This window comes from Pan troglodytes, chromosome 20, assembly GCF_028858775.2.
Source record: "Pan troglodytes isolate AG18354 chromosome 20, NHGRI_mPanTro3-v2.0_pri, whole genome shotgun sequence".
Lineage (NCBI taxonomy): Eukaryota > Metazoa > Chordata > Mammalia > Primates > Hominidae > Pan > Pan troglodytes.
Genome location: NC_072418.2, coordinates 38,088,189 through 38,111,175, shown reverse-complemented (window position 1 = coordinate 38,111,175; position 22,987 = coordinate 38,088,189). Strand labels below are relative to the sequence as shown.

At 43.9% G+C, this 22,987-nt stretch overlaps 1 protein-coding gene across 1 annotated transcript; it reads left to right on the top strand.

Annotated features, from left to right (window-relative positions):
- Positions 1–3,953: 3,953 nt before the first annotated feature.
- Positions 3,954–11,901, top strand: ZNF792 (zinc finger protein 792). The gene is made up of 4 exons (XM_524215.8): positions 3,954–4,636; positions 7,262–7,388; positions 7,897–8,019; positions 8,683–11,901. The coding sequence occupies exons 1-4, from the start codon at positions 4,604–4,606 to the stop codon at positions 10,296–10,298; spliced, it is 1,899 nt and encodes a 632-aa protein (XP_524215.3). The 5' UTR covers positions 3,954–4,603; the 3' UTR covers positions 10,299–11,901.
- Positions 11,902–22,987: the final 11,086 nt, after the last annotated feature.

Below are 22,987 nucleotides of genomic sequence, written 5' to 3'. Positions count from 1 at the left end.
GAGTACATGGGTGCTGGCAGGGACGAACTCCACTCACTTGTTGTTCCACCCCTCATGGGGAGGGGAGCACAGGTGAGTGGGTGCATGAGACAGGGTGAGTGCTTTTGGGTGCTGGCAAGAGCGAATTCCATACTGGCCCCACGGCAGCATCTAGGGGAAGGTGCTGTGACCCCTGAAGCCCCTGACGAAGTGTTACAGTGCCCTTTTAGCTTTGCCATCCATGCATAGCTTAAGTGTTAACAGCTCAGTGGAGGGTCAGTGCGACAGCCTTTTGTACCCACACTCATGGCACCCAAGTTTTTGTCTGGCATCCAGGAGGAATGAGGTCACACAAACAAATTGAAGATGGTAAATGCAGGGGATTTTATTGCCGGTGAAAGTGGCTCTCAGCAGGAAGAGGAGCTGAAAAGGGGATGGAGCAGGAAGGTAATCATCCCCTGAAGTTTGGCCATCCCTGGCCATCCTTTCCAAAGCTACGCTGTCAAGCTGTCCCTTTGAAGTCAGGCTGCTTCTCTCCAACATCCAACCACAGTCTCCAATGTCCAGCTGCTTTTCTTCTCTCTGCCGGCTGAGCCTGGGGTTTTTATGGGCATAGGATGGGCAGCAGGGTGAGCCATGGGTGGTTTTGGAAAAGGCAACATTTGAGTGGGAAAACAGGGATGTAAGTTCTCACTTTGGGCCGTGGTATCAAGCTTTTCAGCTTGATGGACCCGGCCTCTTCTGCCCAGAATTTCCCTACCTCCTGTCCCTATCAATTCCACAATGTATCTATATTTCAAAACATCATGTTGCATACAATAATTATATATTATTTTATAAGTTTAGAAAAACAAAAAAATGCAGCTATAAGAAAATAATAAAATAAAATCAAGTAGGCAAATGTTACTATGGTGTGCTTTCATGTAAAAATCATAACTATTCCCTCTGAGGCGGTACTTGCTGAGTTAGAGTCATTGTATATTTTGACAAACATCCAAAAGACTGCACAGAGGTGTCTCTTCCCTGCCGCCCCACAGCAGTGTTTGTAAGATTCTTGTGATGTTGATGTTGGTAATGACAATAGCTTTTATGCACTCAGCAGGAATTCTGTCCTGGGCCCTGTTATCTACCATTGCAACCACCCAATGGGTTCTTTTTGCCTGCTACAAAAAGACCATGGCATTGCAGTAAACAAAGTCTTTAACTGACACAGGGCCAGCCATGCCATGGGAGAAACAGAGTTATTACTCAACTTGATCTCCCTGAAAATTCAGTGATCAGAGGTTTTCAGGGATAATTTGGTGGGTGGGGGGGCCAGGTAGTGGGGAGTGCTGATTAGTTGGGTTAGAGATGAAATCACAGGGAGTCAAAGTTGACTAACTGCACTGAGTAAATTCCAGGGTGGGGACCACAGGACCAGATGACCCAGTTTATCAATCTGGGTGGCACTAGCTGATCCATCGAGTGCTGGGTCTGAAAAATATCTCGAGCACCAATCTTAGGTTTTACAATAGTGATGTTATCCCCAGGAGCAATTGGGAAGGTTTAAAATCTTGTGACCCCTGGCCCCTGGCTGCATGCCTCCTAAACCATACTCTCTAATCTTGTGGCTTTTGTTAATCCTACAAAGGCAGTCTGGTCCCCAGACAAGAAGAGGGTTTGTTTCAGGAAAGGGCTGGGTTTTTTTGTTTGTTTTTGTTTTTGAGATGGAGTCTCGCTCTGTTGCCCGGGCTGGAGGCGATCTCAGCTCACTGCAAGCTCCACCTCCCGGGGTTCATGCCATTCTCCTGCCTCAGCCTCCTGAGTAGCTGGGACTACAGGTGCCCACCACCACACCTGGCTAATTTTTTGTATTGTTAGTAGAGACAGGGTTTCACCATGTTAGCCAGAATGGTCTCGATCTCCTGAACTCGTGATCCGCCTGCCTCGGCCTGCCAAAGTGCTGGGATTACAGGGGTGAACCACCATGCCCGGCCTAGAGGGAAAGGGCTGTTATCTTTGTTTCAAAGTTAAACTGTAAACTAAGTTTCTCCCAAAGTTAGTTAGGCCTATGCTCAGGAATGAACAAGGACAGCTTGGAGGTTAGAAGCAAGGTGGAGTTGGTTAGGTCAGATCTCTCACTGTCATAATTTTCTCAGTTATAATTTTTACAAAGGTGGTTTCACCATATGACATGTAGTATCGGGGGAACCCACCCCTGATAATTCAATGTGGGTTCTTTTCTATTTTCCCTAAGTGTCGGCTGGTCTGAGAAATAAAGGGAAAGAGTACAAAAGAGATAAATTTTAAAGCTGGGTGTCTGGGGGAGACATCACATGTCAGCAGGTTCCGTGATGCCCCCGAGCCATAAAACCAGCAAGTTTTTATTGGCAATTTTCAAAGGGGAGGGAGTGTACGAATAGGGTGTGGGTCACAGAGATCACATGCTTTAAGGGCAACAAAAGATCACAAGGCAGAAGGTCAGGGCGAGATCACAAGGTCAGGGCAAAACTAGAATCACTCATGAGCTTCCATGTCCTGCTGTGCACGCATTGTCATTTATAAACATCTTAACAGGGTTCAAGAGCAGAGAACTGGTCTGACTAGAGTTCGCCAGGCTGGAATTTCCTAATCCTAGCAAGCCTGGGGGCGCTGCAGGAGACTAGGGTGTGTTTCATCCCTATCTACATCTGCATAAGGCAGACACTCCCAGGGCAGCCATTTTAGAGGCACTGCCCTTGGAATGCATTATTTTCCCAGGGCTGTTAATTATTAATATTCCTTACTGGGGAAAGAATTTAGCGATATTTCTCTTACCCGTTTTTGGTAATAGGAGAAATATGGCTCTGTCCTGCCCATCCCACAGGCAGCCAGACTTTAAGGTTATCTCCCTTGTTCCCTGAAAATCGCTGTTATCCTGTTCTTAAGGTGCCCAGATTTCATATTGTTCAAACACACATGCCCTACAAACAATTTGTGCAGTTAACGCAATCATCACAGGTTCCTGAGGTGACATACATCCTCAGCTTACGAAGACGACAGGATTAAGAGATTAAAGTAAAGTCAGGCATAGGAAATCACAAGAGTATTGATTGGGGAAGCGATACATGTCCATGAAATCTTCACAATTTATGTTCAGAGATTGCAGTAAAGACAGGCATAAGAAATTATAAAAGTATTAATTTGGGGAACTAATAAATGTCCATGAAATCTTCACAATTAATGTTCTTCTGTCACGGCTTCAGCAGGTCCCTCCGTTCGGGGTCCCTGACTTCCTGCAACAATGTAGTGTTATTTTTCCCATTTTATTTACTGGATTTCAATGAGAGTCCCTGCTGTAAAGTTGGAGCCAGCATTGGAGTCCCCAGAGGGCTTGTTAAAACAGAGAAGGAGGCCTGGCACCGTGGCTCACTCCTGCAATTCCCAACACTTTGGGAGGCCGAGGTGAGAGGATCACTTGAGCTCAGGAGTTTGAGACCAGCCTAGGCAACACAGGGAGATCCAGTCTCTACAAAAAATTTTAAAATTAGCTGTGTATGATGGTGCACGCCTGTATCCCATCTACCTGGTAGGCTGAGGCAGGAGGATAGCTTGAGCCCGAGATGGAGGCTGCAGTGAGCTATGATCAGGCCACTGCACTCCAGCCTGGACAACAGAACGAGACCCATCCCCCCCTCCCCCTCCCCAAAAAGTAGAGAAGGCTGAATCCCATCCCCAGAATTTCTGAGTCCTTAGATTTAAGTTGTTGCCCCAGAACCTGCATTTTCAGCCAGTCCCCAGGTGATGCTGATGTTGCTGGTTTGAGAAGCCCTGAATCAGAGCGACATTTAATATTACAACGCAAAGACCCCGCCCATTGGGTACTATCCCCATTTTCCAGTGTGAATTTAGGTCCCTTAGGGGTGAAGCTGCTGGCCGATGCCCACACGCGCAGGAAGAGCACTGGGCCTCTCCTCCTGGACCTCGGAGGGTGGGCGGGGTTTAGCGCGGGCGGCCGCAGGCTCGGGAGCGGCCCCTTTAAGGGGAAGGCCCGAGGGCTGCAGGCGGCGGCGGTGGAGACCCGACGAGATCCGCTCTCCTTCCCGTCCTGGACCCTCAGCCTGACGAGAGGCTGGGCAGAAACTCGCGATCCCCAGGCCCTGCCTGTGCACCAGCGGCTGGCGCCAGGCCAATGACAGTACGGGAGAGGGCGACTCTCCCGGCCGCCACGGTGGGGGCCGGAACTTCCTGCACTGCAGCCTCGCAGGTCATTTCCCGGCGGGGAGGCTGAGTCCCCAGGAGCTGGGGACCCCGAGTTGGGGGCGGGACGGGTGGGGCTGCGCCCGTGAAGCTGCCGCGCCGGCTTTCCCGGACTGCAAGGGGGACAGTGAGGCCGGGACCCCCTCCGCACCTTTGCACCAGCCGTGACCTCTTGCAACGGGGGTACCCAGCGGCGCTGCGCGCTCTCGGCGCCCCCGGAGCCTGCGCCCCGAGCCCCTTGCGCATTTTGCACGGGGGAGACTGAGGCTAGGAGTGCGACCCTCAGCCCGGGGTCACACCTCGTCTGGGGCACGGCCAGGTGGGTGGTAGCCTCAGCCTGCGAGACCCCCTACCCCCGCCCCGTGGTCGCCCGCACCGTGGGGCCCTGCTCTGACCACAGACTCCGATGGCGGCGGCGGCGCTGCGGGACCCCGCGCAGGTGAGTGCTTGGACGTTAGGCCCTTCGCTGTCGGCCCCCCACGCTTCTGTTCTCGGTGTTGAGACGCAAAAGATGGCTTTGTTCTAGGACTTTCGCCTTTCCCATTTCCTTGCTTTTGAGTCAGGGGACCCTGGAAGGGAGTCGCTCCCAGCTAGGATCCTGAATCAGGGCAGGGTTTATATAAAGTGGCTTCCGTTGCTGAAATGTAATGGGATGGAGGGAGAAAGGGCTTTGTAGGCACAGGAACCAGCATGCGCAAAAGCTTGGGGGTGGGGTGGGGCACGGTGTGGAGACTGAGTTGGGAGTGTTCAAGGAACCCCACCCAGGTCAGTGTTATTAATATTATGTCTGCTGGAACCAGAGAGCAGGTGGGCTGAAGACAGCTCAGAAAGGCAGAGCTGGGCCTCTGTTCTGAGGGTGTTGGGAGCCATGGAAGGTTTAGGGCAGAGGAGGAAGATGCTGTGACTCAGGTCTTAACAGGCTCCCTGTGGATGCACAGTGGAGAACTGAATATGGAGTGAGCCGCAAGCAGGGATGCCAAGGAGTAGCCTAATGGAATAGCCCAGGCCAGTGCTGCGGCTGGCCGGACCAGAGTGAGGACTGGAGGTAGAGGAAGTGATTGGGAACTTGATGTCTTTTAAGTCAAGCTGACCAAATTTTCCCATGTGGAGGGTGAGAAAGAGGAGGGAAGAATCCATGGTTTTTGGTTTGATGAATCCAGCTTTATGAACTGAGAAGTTGGTTGTAGGAGGAATTTTCCGTGGAAGCAGTAGAAGTTAGGTTTTGGCCAAGTTGAGCCTGTGATGTCCCAGAGACCCCCAAATGGAGTTGAAGAGTGGGCTGCTGAACACACAGTTCGGGTGTTCTGAGGGAGTTGTTAAGGTAATGAGAGACTGGATATTCATTCGAACAATGGCCAGATCATGTATACAAATAGAACTCTGCCCCAGAACCTGCCCAGGAAACCAACCCCCTTATCTACAATAAACAACCCATACAGCAGGAAGCCAGCCTGCTGTCTGTCAGACCCACAGGAAGCCAGATTGCTATCTGGACTGACAATCCAGGAAGTTAAAACAATAACTTCTGTAATGAGCAGTCCCAAATGGCCAGGGTTTGATTAATAACAGACAGCTTTCCTCATTTTTGCTCCTGCTTCTGATTTAAGAACAACCAGAGAAAGGCAGATACGCACCCTAACCAATCACATAGGATGCCCACTTCTAGTTCACCCACCTACGAACAGGAGCCTCCAACCAGGGCACGCCTGAAGCCTTCCTTTTCTTTTGCTATAAAACTCTCCCACTCCCGGCTTGCATTGAGTCTGTCTTGCTATAGTGAGCTTTGAGTAAGTAGCCTTGGCTTTTCTCATTTCATTGGTCTTTGTTTATTTCAACAGTTAGAAACATCCAAAATGTGACATCTGGTGTGTGGACGGGAATATAGCTGTGTGTGAGATTTAGGAGGTGAAACTTCAGGTCATGGTGAGAATGATGTTAAAAAAAAGAGGAAAGTGGGGCTGGAAAACTGAGAGCAGGGTTCTTGCTTGGGGACTGTGGCTTGTTTGGCATCATAAAGACAGGTGAGGAACAGTAGTGGTCATGGTGGTGATGGAGGGGCTATGTGGGTGTATCAGAGGGTCTGGCAGGTGGCCAGATCATCCCAAAGAGTGTAGACATGAATGAGATGGATGCTGAGGCTTAGCAGTAGAGGAGGTAATATTGCAGTGAGGCCTGTGCTGGTGCTTACACACTCACCTATGTTCTCACCAGGCTTCTGTGGTGACCCTTGATGGGGTTTGTCCTCAGGCTGGGGAATTAGCTTGAGGCAAGAGGAGTCAGTTGGCAGAGTTGCTGGGCTTAGGTGGGTGGGGGTTAGGATGGCCAGAGGGGTTGGCTTTTTTTTTTTTTTTTTTTTTTAATGAGTGTGAGTGATGACAGGGTCAGAATGTGCAACAAAGAAGGCCAAGCGTATGTGACATCCATGTGTGCCGTGGGTGGCTTAGGTTGAAGCCAGGCCAGGGGAGCTAGGGGGCTCCAAGGCAAGGGTGGAGCGCTCCCTCTCCCCCTTACCTGGGTGTTGCCCTTGGCAGTGGAGGCCATCAAAGGTCTGGGGCACGCTGGGATGGTGCTTGTGTTTGCCAGGCACTCTCTGGATGCCATGTGCAGAGTGACACGTGGGAGCCCATGGAGATGGCTAGGATAGGGGCCAGGATGGGGAGAAGGTAGCAGTGGCAATGGGAGGCCGTGGTGAAGGTCTGGAGCTGTGAGGGTGGTGCAGTCCAAAGAGTGAAACACACGTGGGAGGGAGTGTGAGCTGTTCACCCCAGGGCTCTGGACTGGGGTTTAAAGGAGAAGCCCACATTTGTATCTGAGAAGCATGACATTGGTGACACTAGGGGAAGAGGCTGGCAGAAGAGGGAGCTGGGCCCTGGACTTCAGGCCCAGAGCTTAGAGGGTGCCTGTTGCTGCTGTGGGCTGACACAGTGGTCACATGAGGCGCCCACAGAACCAGGGCCTGCTACCTCCTGGAGCTGTGGAGCTGGGGAGGAGAGTGAGCAGGGGATGGATAGGGAGTCCCAAGGACAGAGACTGATCATGGAACGAACTGTCCCCATCATGGCAGGGCTGCGTGACCTTTGAGGACGTGACCATTTACTTCTCCCAGGAGGAGTGGGTGCTTCTCGATGAGGCTCAGAGACTCCTGTACTGCGATGTGATGCTGGAAAACTTTGCACTTATAGCCTCGCTGGGTAAGGCTGTCACCCCTACCCCGGTGTCCCGAGCTCCTCTCTGCCTGTCCCCTTTGCCCAAGAAACAGCTCTTTCCTTCCCACAGCCAGACCGCTGGCACTGCTTCCATCCCCACTTCCCTCGTATGTGTGTTGTGGCTTCTGGGGCTGAGCTATGTGCATTGTTCCCTCCTCTCCCTGAGCGGCCCCCACACCTGCTGCCTGAAGCCTTGCAGGGAAGCTCCAGGCATGAGGGGTCTTGCGGTTAGCTGCGTGACTACCTCTGACTCGGCCATTCCCTCCTGGGTGATTATCCAGATCTGACGGTTCTGTGGTTTAGATTCTGTGCCTTTCCTCTTGCTAATATTTCCTAAGCCTGACTGCCAGGAATTCCAATCACTGATGTGGTTACTGCTTGCCGTGACCAGCCAATGTCCCTGTGTCATACGGAGTTTCCTGTCCTGTAGTCTATCATGGGGCAGTTCAACTGGGCAGGTGCTGGCCACTGACCCACTCTGTCTTTCCCTTAGGACTTATATCTTTCAGGTCCCACATCGTTTCCCAGTTGGAGATGGGGAAAGAGCCCTGGGTGCCTGACAGTGTGGATATGACTTCAGCCATGGCCAGAGGGGCTTATGGCAGGCCTGGCTCTGGTAAGCAGTGATGGGAGCTAGGGGAGGATGTGACATCACCACTGTGTTTACATCATACCAGCATCTTCTCTCCTATTCATCATCATTTGATATCAATGCCAGTAGCCAGACCACGTCTCTGCTTTTCCTTCCCCGTGCTTGACACATTATCTACTTGTCATTACTATTCTGAGTTGGGCCCCTTGGCTGTGCCCCACTTTTCTGGCCTCCGTTTCTCTCTTTCAGCTTCCTCTGCGGCACTTTCCAACACTGGCCTACACTTAATGTGTTGTGAGATACGTGCTTTTCCTTGATGTGCTTGAACACCAGCTACTCAGTTGCAGGTTTTGCTGGGTCTAGATGCTCTCACTGCATAGCCCTCACAGGTTACCAGCAGCCCAGGCCCTGCCAAAAGGCCTTTAAAGAGAAGTGAGTGGGAGACCCTGCCTCTCTGCCCAATACTGTCCCCCATCCTTGTGTCCCTGGTCCTGATAAGGCTTCCTGTATTTTGTGACCTGGCCAGGCACAGAATGGCGGAGCAGATTATTCCTTACCCTAACCTGAGCCTTCTTGTGTTGCCAGCAATCCCATGGGCTTATTCTTGGGTCAGTCAAGCATAGGTGATGGGGCTCTTTCCTTCTATTAAAGTTTATACGAACTTCACCAGCATTTCTCTGCTTTCAGATTTTTGCTGTGGAACAGAGGGCAAGGACTTACCTTCTGAGCATAATGTTTCTGTAGAAGGAGTGGCACAGGACAGGAGTCCCAAGGCAACTCTGTGCCCCCAGAAGACCTGCCCCTGTGACATATGTGGCCTACGTTTGAAAGACATTTTGCATTTGGCTGAACACCAGACAACACATCCCAGGCAGAAACCATTTGTGTGTGAGGCATATGTGAAAGGCTCTGAGTTCAGTGCAAACCTTCCCCAGAAACAGGTGCAGCAGAACGTACACAACCCTATCAGAAGGGAGGAGGGCCAGGCTTCCCCTGTAAAGACCTGCAGAGACCACACATCAGATCAGCTTTCCACCTGCAGGGAAGGTGGGAAGGACTTTGTGGCCACAGCAGGGTTTCTGCAGTGTGAGGTCACTCCCAGCGATGGGGAGCCGCACGAGGCCACCGAAGGTGTGGTGGATTTTCACATTGCACTAAGGCATAACAAGTGCTGTGAATCTGGGGATGCCTTCAATAACAAATCCACTCTTGTTCAGCACCAGAGAATCCACAGCAGAGAAAGGCCTTATGAATGCAGCAAATGTGGAATCTTCTTCACTTATGCTGCTGACCTCACTCAACACCAGAAAGTTCACAATAGAGGAAAACCGTATGAGTGCTGTGAATGTGGAAAATTCTTCAGCCAGCACTCCAGCCTTGTTAAACATCGCAGGGTTCACACCGGTGAAAGCCCTCACGTGTGTGGTGACTGTGGGAAATTCTTCAGCCGAAGCTCCAACCTCATTCAGCATAAGAGGGTTCACACTGGTGAAAAGCCATACGAGTGCAGCGACTGTGGGAAGTTCTTCAGCCAGCGTTCCAACCTCATTCATCATAAGAGGGTTCATACGGGCAGAAGTGCCCATGAGTGCAGTGAATGTGGGAAATCTTTCAACTGTAACTCCAGCCTAATTAAACATTGGAGAGTTCACACTGGAGAAAGACCTTACAAGTGTAACGAATGTGGGAAATTCTTCAGCCACATTGCCAGCCTCATTCAACATCAGATAGTTCACACTGGCGAGCGGCCTCACGGGTGTGGTGAGTGTGGGAAAGCCTTCAGCCGAAGCTCTGACCTCATGAAACATCAGCGAGTTCACACTGGTGAGCGGCCTTATGAATGCAATGAATGTGGGAAGTTATTTAGCCAGAGCTCCAGCCTCAATAGCCATCGGAGACTTCACACTGGTGAACGGCCTTACCAGTGCAGTGAATGTGGGAAATTCTTTAACCAAAGCTCCAGCCTCAATAACCACCGGAGACTTCACACCGGCGAGCGGCCTTATGAGTGCAGCGAATGTGGGAAAACCTTCAGGCAGAGGTCCAATCTGAGGCAGCACCTGAAAGTTCACAAACCAGATAGGCCTTACGAATGCAGCGAATGTGGGAAAGCCTTCAACCAAAGGCCTACCCTCATTCGGCATCAGAAGATTCACACCAGAGAAAGGAGCATGGAGAATGTGCTCCTTCCCTGTTCACAGCACACACCAGAGAGAAGCTCTGAGAACAGACCTTATCAGGGCACTGTCAACTACAAGTTGAAACTTGTTCATCCAAGTACCCACCCTGGGGAGGTTCCCTAGGAATGCTAGCTGTGTTGGAAGCTTTCTGGAGACAAGTTACATTCTCTTACTGTGGATTTTATCAGCATTTTTTCACTGCTGGGGTTGTGATAGAAGCCATGTCAGCACCACACACTGCAGCTCTCCAAAGAGTGTGTCCACCACTCCACTGTGCTCAGGGAAGGCAGACCTCTCCTCTCTCTTTCCAATCCCTAAAGGGAATTAGGAGTAGTCTGAAGCCTTGGGAAGATGTCATTCCCGCCATGTATGGCTGGTTTAGCCATGGACATGACCAGCTTTTGGCTGTGAAGACCTGAGCAGGGTTTTGCCAACAGCTTGTTCTAGAGAAGGTTTCCCTTTTTCTGGGACATTGTTGGTCTCATGTTATGCCTGTGAAGGATTTGTCCAGCCTTCATGTTACTCTACACAACAACTTATCTCCTATTTATTGCCCTGGTTCATGTGATGATAATGGCCTTATGATAAAGCCGCCTTTAGTCTTCCATGTTCTGATCACTGTGTGGGGTGGTTCAAGAACAGAGTTAAGATCTACCAAACTGAAGGGGTCTCCAGATTATCTTGGAGGGGACAGGAGGATGGCAGAGAAACAACTGTCAATCCAGATTTGACCTCATTTGCATTGCCACCAAGGCCTCCTAGGAAAAATTGTAGGAATTTATGGGTATAATATTGTGGTCTGAATGGCGTGAATTTTTATCCCGAGGAGGGGGCAGTTGTGACAACCTCCAGTGCATGTGGGAACAGCATGAATTGGGTCCCTTATTCCCAGGGGGTGCCCCATATTCCCCAACACTGTAAAGCAGATGCTGTTTAGCACCTGCCAAGGAGCCATATGCCCTGAAGTTCAGCATTAGGCAGGTATCTCTTAACTGTAAGACATACCAGGCCCAGCTGGGACCATAATTTGTACAGAAACACTGGATGTGATTAATAGGGAGTAGGCAAGATTATAGCAAACCAGCAGAAATGGAACTGTGCTAAATGTGCATCCGTGAATGCTCCCTTGAATGTGGCTGTGCAGGATTCAGGGTTTGCAGAAATTCTCAGGACCTCAGACCTCTGTCCTATGACTAATGTTTACTGGCAGAGCAAATAATCTAAAGGTTTTGGTTTTGTGGATTACCATCTCCGTGCTGTGCATCTCAAGGCCAGTGCTGTGCTGGCAGGAAAATAGGGACTGAGAAAAAGCAGATCCTATACTATAGGGACTGTAGTATCTATGACGTAGCCAGCCATTCTTTGCTCCCAAGGCAAGAAGAAAGAGATGACAGAGTCAATATAGGGTTGCCAAATCAGATTTTCTAAAATGAGTAGGAAGTTGGATTTTTATGTGCAACAGTTTCTTTTAATGCTTTGTTGATATGTGATTGTCATGCAATAATTATTCATATTTGGTAAGTTTTGTACACATATTATGTACACTCAGGGAACCAATACCATAATCATGATAATGAACGTATCCATCACCTGCAAAGCTACCTCATGCCCCTTTACATTCCCTCCTTGCCTTCCCTAGGAAACCATTGATTTACATTTTTTACTTTAGATTTGTTTGCCTTTTCTAGAATTAACACAATTGGAATCATAAAGTATTTATACTCTCTTTTGGTCTGGTTTCTTTCATGCAGCATAATTATCTTGAGAATCATCCATGCTGTGTGTATATATAGTTCATTCCTTTTACTACTGAGTAGTGCTATACTGGGTGAGTGCACCATAGTTTTTTATGGTTTATTTAAAAATGTTAAAAAAATCTGATGAAATATACTTAACATGAAATTTACTATCCTAACCATTTTTAGTGTATACTTCAATGGTATTAAGTAGATTCGTATTGTTATGTAACCATCACCACCATTCGTCTCCAGAACTCTTCAATCTTGCAAAACTGAAATTCTGTACCTGTCAAGCAATAACTTCCCATTTTCCCTTCCCCAGCCCCTCAAAACCACCATTCTACTTCCTGTCTGTATGAATTTGACCACTCTAGGTACCTCATGTAAGTAGAATAATAAGTATTTGTCTTTTTGTAGCTAGCTTATTTCACACTTAGCATAATATTCTCAAGGTTCATCAATGTTGGAGCATATGTCAGAATTTCCTTTTTAGGGCTGATTAGTATTTCCTTGTATGTGCTGCATTTTGCTTATCTATCATGTGTCAATGGATACTTGGGGTGCCTCCACCTTTTGCCTATTTCGAATAATGCTGCTCTGAACCTGAGTGCACAACAAATATCTATTCAAGACCCTACTTTCAACTCTTTTGGGTATATGCTCAGAAGTAGAATTACTAGATGATATAGTAAATCTATTTTTAGTTTTTTGAGGACCTGACATACACTGTTTTCCACAGAACTGCATCCTTTCACATTCTTACCAACAATAAACAAAGTTTAAAATTTTTCAGAGCCGGGTGTGGTGGCTCATGCCTGTAATCCCAGCACTTTGGGAGGCCGAGGCGGGTGGATCACGAGGTCAGGAGATCGAGACCATCCTGGCTAACATGGTGAAACCCCATCTCTACTAAAAATAGAAAAAATTAGCTGGGCGTGGTGGCAGGCGCCTGTAGTCCCAGCTACTTGGGAGGCTGAGGCAGGAGAATGGCGTGAACCCAGGAGGCGGAGCTTGCAGTGAGCCGAGATCACGCCACTGCACTCCAGCCTGGGCAGCAGAGTGAGACTCCCTCTCAAAAAAAAAAAAAAAATTTGTTTTCCTACATCCTCACCAGCACTTGTTTTTGTTTTTTTTTTTTTGGTGGTAGCCATTCTAATGGGCGTGAAGTAGTATCTCATTTGATATGCTTTCCCTAATGATTTGTGACTTTAAGTATCATTTCATGTGCTTACTGGCCATTTGTATATCTTTGGGGAAATTTCTATTCAAGTATTTTCTCCATTTTTTTTTCACTCACCCCTCCTTATCTCCATTTTTTTTTTTTTTTCTGAGATGGAGTCTCGCTCTGTCGCCCAGGCTGGAGTGCAGTGGCGTGATCTCGGCTCACTGAAAGCTCCGCCTCCCGGGTTCACGCCATCCTCCTGCCTCAGCCTCCCGAGTAGCTGGGACTACAGGCACCTGCCACCACGCCCAGCTAATTTTTTGTATTTTTAGTAGAGATGGGGTTTCACCATGTTAGCCAGGATGGTCTCGATCTCCTGACCTCGTGATCTGCCCGCCTCCGCCTCCCAAAATGCTGGGATTACAGGCATGAGCCACTGCGCCCGGCTTCTTATTTCCATTTTTGAATTGGGTTGTTTTGTTGTTGAGTTTTACAACTTTTCTGTATATTCTGGGTACTAATCCTTTATCAGATATTTTCTCCCATTCTGTGGACCGTTTTACTCTGTTCATAGTGTCCGTTGATCAGAAAATTTTAAATTTTCATGAGGTTCAATTTGTCTATCTTTTCTTTTGGTGTCTTTGCCTTTGGTGTCATATATAAGGAACCATTGCCACCTATGTCTCTAAGAGTTTTTATAGTTTTAGCTCTTACATCTAGGTCTTTGATTCATTTTGAGTCACTTTTTGGAGTTAATTTTTGTGTATGGTGTTAGGTAAGGGTCCAGCTTCACTGTTTTGCATGTGGATATCCCATTTTCCTAACACCATTTGTTCAAAAGACTGTCTTTTCCCCATTGGTTGGTCTTGGCACCCCTGTCAAAAATCATTTGAGCATATATGTGAGGGTTTACTTCTGAGCTCCATTTTAATTCTGTTGGTGTGTATGTCTGTCCTTACACCAGTTTCATGCTGTTTTAATTACTGTAGCTTTGTAGTAAGTTTTAAAATTAGGAAGTGTGAGACCTTCAACTTTGTTCTTTTTCAATATTCTTTTGGCTGTTCAGGATCCCTTGAGATTCCATATTAATTTTAGAATGGATCTTTATATTTCTGCACAAGATAATATTGGGATTTTAGTAGGGATTCCATTAAATCTATTGATCACTTTGGGTGGTATTGACATCTTAATAATATTAAGTTACCCAATCTGTGAATATGGAATTTCATTCCATTATTTATGTCTTTGCTTTCTTTCAGGAGTGTTTTGTAGTTTTCATTGTATAAGTTTTCACCTCCTTGGTTAATTCCTAAGCATTCTATTACTTTTGATGCTAATGTAAATGGAACTGTTTTCATGATTTCCTTTTCAGATTGTTCATTGTTAGTGTATGGAAATGTAAGTCATTTTTCTGTGTTGATTTTTTTTATCCTGTTAGTTTGCTGAATTCATTTATTAATTTTAAGTCTTTTTGTGTGTGTGTGTGTGAAAACTTTAGAATTATCTACATATAATATCACCTGGGATCAGAAATAATTTCACTTCTTCCTTTCCAATTTGGCTGCCTTTTACTTCTTTTCTTCCATAATTACTCTGGCTAGGACTTCCAGTACCATGTTGAACAGAAACAGAGAAAGAGGACATCTTTGCCTTGTTCCTGATCAGAAAGCTTTTGGTTTTTCAACATTGAGAATGATGTTAGCTATGGGTTTTTATATATGGCTTTTATTACATTGACATAGTTTCCTTTTATTTCATTTTTTGAGTTTTTTTTTACATGAAATGGTATTGAATTTTTGTCAAATGCTTTTTCTGCATCAAAAGAGATGATTGGTTTTTTCCTTTATTCTGTTAATATGGAATAGTATATTGATTGTTTTTCATGCATTGAACCATCCTTGCATTCTAGGAATAAATCCCACTTGGACATGGTATATAATCCTTTTAACATGCTGCTTAATTTGGCTTGCTAATATTTGATTGAGGATTTTGGCATCAGTGTTCATAAGGGATATTGGTTTGTAGTTCTCTTATGTTTGGCTGGCTTTGGCATAAGGGCAATTCTGCTTCATAAAATGAGTTAGGAAGTGTTTTATCCTTCAGTTTTTTGGAAAAGTTTAAGAAGGATTGGTGTTAGTTCTTTAAGTGTATAGTAGTATTCACCAGATAAGCTGTCAGGTCAGGGCTTTTGTGTTGTTCTTGTTGAGAGGTTTTTGATTCTCTATGTTTACTGTTGATAGGCCTATTCAAATTTTTCTTTTTTCTTTTCTTTTTCTTCTTCCTCTTCTTCTTCTTCTTCCTCTTCCTCTCCTTCCTCTTTCTCTTCTTCTTCATCATTGAGAGAGAGTGAGAAAGAGAGAGAAAGAGTCTCGCTTTGTCACCCAGGCTGGAGTGCAGTGGCATGATCATGGCTTACTGCAGCCTCAACCTGCTGGGCTCAGCAATCCTCCTATTTCAGCTTCCTGAGTAGCTGGGACTACAGGCATGCACCATCATATCCAGCTGATTTTTATTTTTATAGAGACAGGGTCTCTCTATGTTGCCCAGGCCAGTCTCAAACTCTTAGGCTTAAGCATTCTCCTGCCTGAGTCTCCCAAAGTGCTAGGATCACTGGCATGAGCCATGGTACTCAGCCTTTTAGTTTTTCATGATTCAGTCTTGGTAGATTTTGTGTCTCACAGAATATATCCATTCTAGGTCAACCAATTTGTTGGCATACAATTGTTCATAGCTCTCTTGTAATTTTTTTTATTTATATAGACTCTATCATAGTGTCTTCATTTTAATTTCTAATTTTATTAATTTGAATCTTCTTTTTTTTGTCATTTCTAACTAAAATTTTGTCAATTTTGTTAATCCTTTCTAACAACCAACTTTTGATTTTGTTGATTTTCTCTATTGCTTTTATATTCTCTAGTTATCTCTGCTCTAATCTTTATTATTTCCTTCCTCCTGCTAAATTTTTGGCTTAGTGTTTTCTTTGTTTTTGGGGTTTTTTTTTTGTTTTTTTTTGAGACAGAGCCTTGCTCTGTTGCCAGGCTGGAGTGCAGTGGCACGATCTTAGCTCACTGCAACCTCTGCCTTCCAGGTTCAAGCAATTCTCCTGCCTCAGCCTCCTGAGTAGCTGGGATTACAGGTGTGCACCACCACACCTGGCTAATTTTTGTATCTTTAGTAGAGACAGGGTTTCACCAAGTTGGTCAGGCTGGTCTCGAACTCCTGACCTCATGATCGGCCCGCTTTGGCCTTCCAAAGTGCTGGGATTACAGGCATGAGCCACTGCACCTGGCCGGTTGTTCTTAAGTTTCTTAAGTTATAAAGTTTTTCTTAAGTTTTTTTAAGTTGTAAAGTTAGATTTTTGATTTGAGATCTTTCTTCTGTTTTAATATAATCTTTATAGCTATAAATTTCCTACTTAGGCACTGCTTTTGTTGTATCCTACAAGTTTTTGTATATTGTTTTCCTTTTCTTTCATCTCTATTTTATAATTTCCTTTGTGATTTCTTTGATATAATGATTATTTAAGAGTGTCATTTGCTCTCTGCAAATTTGTGAATTTTCAAGTTTTCCTAACCTCTTGTGATCAGGGAAGATATTTTTTATGATATATATCTTTTAAAATCTATTGATCCTTAATTTATGGCCTGACATGGTCTATTTTGGAGAATATCCCATGTGCAAGTGTATTCTATTGTTATCGTGTATTCTATATATTTTCTGTTAGATCTAATTGGCTTATTGTATTGTTCAAGTCCTCTATTTCCTTATTGGTCTTCTGATTGTTTTATTTATTATTGAGAATGGGTTATTGAAGTCTCTAACTATTGTTGTAGAACTGTCTATTTCTTCTGTTAATTCTGTGTATTTTTGCTTCGTATATTTTGATAGTCTGTTATTAGGTATATAAATGCTTATAATTGTTATATGTCCTTGCTGTCTTGGATCTTTTCTTAATATGTAATGTCTCTCTTTGTCTCATGGAACCACATTTTGATTTAAGGTCTATTTTGTTTGATACCAGTATGTCCATCCCTGCTTTCTTTTGGTTACTATTTGCATGGAATATCTTTTTCCATTCTTTTACTTTCAATCTATTTCTGTCTTTGGATCTAAAGTGAAACTTTGTAGACAGCATATAGTTGGATTATTGGTGTTTTTTTTGTTGTTGTTGTTGTTTGTTTTTTAACTCATTTTGCCAGTTCCTGTGTTTTGCTCTGAGGATTTAATCCAGTTATATTTAAAGTAATTACTGATAAGGAGGGACTTCTGTCATTCTGCTATTTATTTTCTATGTGATTTTAGCTTTTTTGTCCCTTATTTCCTATATTACTCTCTTTTTATGTGTTTGATTTTTCAAATGTGAAACATTTTAATTTCATTCTTGTTTCATTTTGTGTATATTCCATAACTATTTTCTTTGTGGTTACCATGGAGATTACATTTCACATCCTAGATTTGTAATACTCTGATTTGAACTTTTACCAGCTTACCATTAATAACACAGAAAAACTCTGATCTTATACAACTCCATCCCCAACACTTGTAGATAGTAATGTCACAAAATTACCTCTTTATACATTGTGTGTCCAAAAACATAGATTAATAATTTTTTAACACATTCGTCTCCTTAAATCACGTAAAAAACAAAAAGTGGAGTACAAACCAAAGTTACAATAATATGAACTTTAAAATTTTCCCAGGTATTTGCCTTTACTAGAGATCCTTATTTCTTCTCATGGCACTGAGTTACTGTCCAGTGTCCTTTCATTTCAACTGGAAGGACTCCCTTTAGCATTTTTGCACAGCAGTTCTCTTGGTAACACATTCCCTCAATTGGGAATGTCTTCATTTCTCCCTCAGTTTTGGTGGATAGTTTTGCCAGATTTAGGAGTCTTGGTTGTCAGTTCTTTTCTTTTAGCACTTTGAACATGTCAGCCCACTGCCTTCTGCCTTCTGTCTTCTGCCCTCTAAGGTTTCTGATGAGAAATCTGATAATCTTAGTGAGTATCCCTTGAATGTAATGAGTCACTTCTTTTTTGCTGCTTTCAGTATTCTCTTTATGTCTCTGTCTTTTGACAGTTTGATTATAATGTGCCTCAGCGTGAGTCTCTTTGAATTCATCCTTCTTGGAGCTCATTGAGCTTCTTGGGTGTTTATATTTATGTCTTTTTACATCTGTATAGTGTGTTAAAATAAAAAAAAAAGTCTTTCATCAAATTTGGGTAGTTTTGGCCATTTCTTAAAAATAGTCCCTCTTCCTCTTTGTTTCTCTCTTTCCTCTGGAACTCCCACCTTTTCTTCTATTAGCTGCATGTTGGTTTTTGTCTGTTACAAATTGAGCTACTGTAATCATTAGTGTGTAGGTCTTTGTGTGGGAATATTCTTTCTCTTCTCTTGTGTTATTATCTAAAAGTGCAATGCCTTTGTTGCAGGGTAGGTGAATATTTTACATTTTAAGAAACTGCCAAATTGTGTTCTAAAGTTATTATACCATTTTACATCCCCTGCCTCCCTGATTGTGAGCAAGAGTTCCAGTTTCGTCACATAATCACCAACCATTGCTATGATCTGTGTTTTTAATGTTTATAATGCTACTAGGGATGGAGTAATAGTATCTTACTGTAGTTTTAACTTGCATTTCTCATGATTTTGAGCATATTTTAAATCATGTTTTTATTTGCCACCCATATAACTTCTATGGTAAAATGTCTACCGATATCTCTTGCCTATTTTAAAAGCAAATATTAGTTGATATTGAAATAGTAAAGAAATTTTTTGGAACTGCAGTCATTTATTAATAATGCCAGTGACTTATTTGTTTTGTAGGGTAATTTTGAATATTGGAAGAATATTTCCTCAAAATTTTGTGCTGTTTACAATGGGAAACTAGAGACATGAAACACTTTTAAGTTTAATCTGAATTATTAACATATTCTCTGCTTTCTTAAGTCTACCTGGTCAATAAAACAACAGATCAAGTTCTGGTTTGTAGTGTTTACCAATACCCTAGGTGTAAATACTTCTGTCTTGGCCAATTTCAAGCTACAACATGATGTCTCTGAATATGGAGTTGGGAAGATATGTGCAATAGCACGCCATTGTATTCTGTTTCCACTGAATAGATGCAATAAACGTAAATAACCTCTAAAGCATAGATAATAGTAAAATAATTAGGAAATGAGGATTTTTTAAAGTATTTTTTTTCTTTTTAGAAAAACAGCTTTATTGAAGTCTAAACTACACATATTTCACAGGTACAAGTTTTGGTACATGTTTATAGCCATGAAATTAAAGGTTTTCTTGGGCTCTTTGTAATCTCTTCCTCCTTATCCACCTACCTGTCTTTAGGAAACCACTGATCTGCTTTCTGTCACTCTACATTTGTTTACATATTTTAGAATATTACATTAATCTGGGAGCAGCTTAGGTAGGTCAAGGTTGAGAATCCCCCATGAAATTGCAGTTAAGCTGTCTCTGGAGCTACAGTCTCAGGAGACTTGCTGGAGGCTGGAAGATTCAATTCTAATCTCTTTTCCATGGCAGTTGACAGGAAGCTTTAGTTCCTTGCCACATGGATCTCTCCATAGGGATGCTCGTCACAGGGATTCTTTCAAACAGAGAAAGTGATCCAAGAGCAGGAGAGTCTACCCAAGAAGGAGACCAGTGTCTTCAATAACCTAAAATTGGAAGTTACATGTCCTCATGTTTTCTGTTTTATACGGGCTTTACAGATCAACCCTTGTAAAATGTGTGAGGGGTACCCAAGGGTAAGAATTCCAGGAAGTAGAGATTTGGGGTTCTTTTTAGAGTTTACCTGCTACAATCACATTTTACCTTGTTTTAAAGTCTTTTTTTTTTTTTTTTGAGACAGACTTTCAGTCTTGTTGCCCAGGCTGGAGTGCAACGGCACGGTCTTGGCTCACCGCAACCTCCGCCTCCCAGGTTCAAGTGATTCTCCTGCCTCAGCCTCCTGAGTAGCTGGGATTACAGGCATCCGCCACCACGCCTGGCTAATTTTGTATTTTTAGTAGAGATGGGGTTTCTCCATGTGAGTCAGGCTGGTCTCAAACTCCCGACCTCAAGTGATCCGCTTGCCTCAGCCTCCCAAAGTGCTGGGATTACAGGCGTGAGCCACTGGGGCACCTGGCCTTAAAGTCTTTTAATGGTAAATTGCATTGATTTTCAAATATCAAGTGAACTTTTATATTTTGAGGGTAAATCTACATTTTCTTGATGTGTTATCCTTTTTTTGTATTGTTGGGTTTGATTTGCCAAAATTTTGTTGAAGTTTCTATACCTATGTTCATGAAGGATATTGATCTGCGGTTTTCTTGTAATGCCTTTGTGTGGTTTTGGTATCACTATAATAGCTTCACCAATTAAGTTGGAAAGCATTCCTTATGCTTCCACTTTTTTGGAAGAGTTTCTGCATTCTTAGGTTTTCTTCCCTAAATGTTTGGTAGAATATACCACTGAAGCCATTTAAGCCACAGTTTGCTTTGTAGGAAGGTTTCTAATTACAAATCTGATTTTAAAAATAAATATAGGGATATACATTTTTATTTATTTTTCTTAAGTGAACTTTAGTGGTTTGTGTCTTCAAAGAGAGTTTGTTCATTTTATTTTATTTCCCAGATTTATTGGCATAAATGGGTTCATGATTTTCCTTTCAATATCTGTAGAATCTGTCATGTCTCTCATTCCCAATCTGGGTAATTTATGTGCTTCTTTGTAACTTGATAATCCTTGGCTAGAGGTTTATCAGTTGTATTGTTCTTAAGGCTTTTGGTTTCACTGATTTTCTTCACAGTTCATTCTGTTTATTTCATTGACTTCCATTTTAATCTTTATTATATAATCTCTTCTGCTCATTTTGCATTTCTCTTCGTTAGTTTTTTAATGTGGAAACTGATACTCTTATTTTTGGATATTTTTTCTTTTGTTTAATGGGTTTACCTAGGGTAAACCTAGCCTTCAGTTCTGACAATTTTCTCCTGTATTTTCTTCTGAACATTTTGTACTTTTATATTTTATATTTTAGTCTGTGATCCATTTTGAGTGAATTTGTGTTTAAAGTATGGGATTAAGTTGATGTTCACATCTTTTGTCTATGGACGTTCAATTGCTCCAGCATTATTTGCTGAAAAGCCTTATCTGCCTTCATTTATTTGCTTTTACTTGTTTTTCAAAAATCAGTTGGTTATATTTCTTTGCACGTTTCTGGGTTATCTATTCTGTTCTTTAGACCTATGTTGTTTATCCCTCCCCAGTACCACAGTGTCTTGTATCCTTAGCTATATAATAACCCATAACATCAGACAGGGTGATTCCCCCCAGCAGTCTTTAAAATGTGTCCACATTGACATCGACAGACACATTTGTTAGCGCCCTAAGAGATCCCTTCACTGTCAAGGCTTTGGCAACCTCTTCTCATGTGTCCTTGAGTCTCTAGACCACCTCTCATGGCCAGAAGTTTCCCAAGGGCTTCTGATACAAGAAACTGCCCTTCTCAAACTCATGCTATGCCTCCATTAAAACAAACTGACTAGCTACATACTAGGCTCTTCTAGAAATAGAGACTTTCACAGACCTAATACTTAGCTGCCCATTTGTTTTGAGTCAAGAAACAGCAACCTACAAACTTGGCATGGCTACCGAGGCCTCCTTAATACAGGATAGAGCCAAATCTGGGCCCTCTGGCGTATTCCATCTACAGGAGAGGTGGTCTCCTTTGTCCTCAGTCTCTTGCCACATGCCATGGTACTGGAGGAAGTCACCCCCTCTCCTAGACCGGTTGGCTACCTGGGGAGACCCTTGGGATTAACTAAGTAAACAGCAATAGCAGTTTGCAGACTGTATGAACGACACTGCCAACCATCATAAATATTGATTTTTTGTGTGTTGTTTTTTAAATTAGTGGAAACTTGCTACTTTGCATCTTAGACAGGATGTCCCCAACAGTCAACACAATTGGCCAAACTTCAGGCAGTCATCTTAGCACTGGATGACCTGGTCAACAAATGGCCTTATCTTCACATTTATTGCAAACTATTGGGCCATTGCCTAAGAGTTGTGCACTTCAGAGTAAAAACTCTAGCAATCTCCTACCTTACAGATACCTAAAATATAAACGTAAATCACACATGTCTCTAGATATACTATGGCCACAATACAAGGCCAAATAACTCCTTATTTCCTTCAGTGTTAGATATTACTGATAATAACAAAGGCACACATTTCACTTCCCAGAATACACAATTCTGGGTTCTCGGTAAAGCTATCCAATGGAACTCTCATGTCCCTGATAGGTGCCAGATAGCCAATTTATTCTATTTTATTTGTTATTTTTTTGTGGAGACAGGGTCTCTTTACATTGCCCAGGCTGATCTCGAGCTCCTGGGCTCAAGTCAACCTCCCACCTCAGCCTTCCGACCTCCCATTTGAACTGTGCCCAGCTCAGATGCCCAGTTTAATTGAGGTCTCAATTTTTCTCTTTTTCTTTGAGACAGAGTCTAGCTCTGTCGCCAGGCTGAAGTGCAGTGGCATGATCTTGGCTCACTGCAAGCTCCACCTCCCAGGTTCATGCCTTTCTCCTGTCTCAGCCTCCTGAGTAGCTGGGACTACAGGCACCCGCCACCACGCCCAGCTATTTTTTTTTTGTATTTTTAGTGGAGATGGGGGTTTCACCGTGTTAGCCAGGATGGTCTTGATCTCCTGACCTCGTGATCCGCCTGCCTCGGCCTCCCAAAGTGCTGGGATTACAGGCTTCAGCCACCAAGCCTGGCTTTTTTTTTTTTTTTTTTTTAATAAGAATGTAGGTTCTATTATCACCATTTTAAAACAATGCTGTAAGGTGATAAGTGTAGTGCCTAATATCTAACTGGCTGCAAGGCAGTGGAATAACAATGATG

Coding starts and splice junctions, on each gene's coding strand:
- ZNF792 (XM_524215.8), top strand. CDS start 4,604: ATGGCGGCGGCGGCGCTGCGGGACCCCGCGCAG. Junction 7,389..7,896: donor TGCACTTATAGCCTCGCTGG/GTAAGGCTGTCA, acceptor TCTTTCCCTTAG/GACTTATATCTTTCAGGTCC. Junction 8,020..8,682: donor TTATGGCAGGCCTGGCTCTG/GTAAGCAGTGAT, acceptor CTCTGCTTTCAG/ATTTTTGCTGTGGAACAGAG.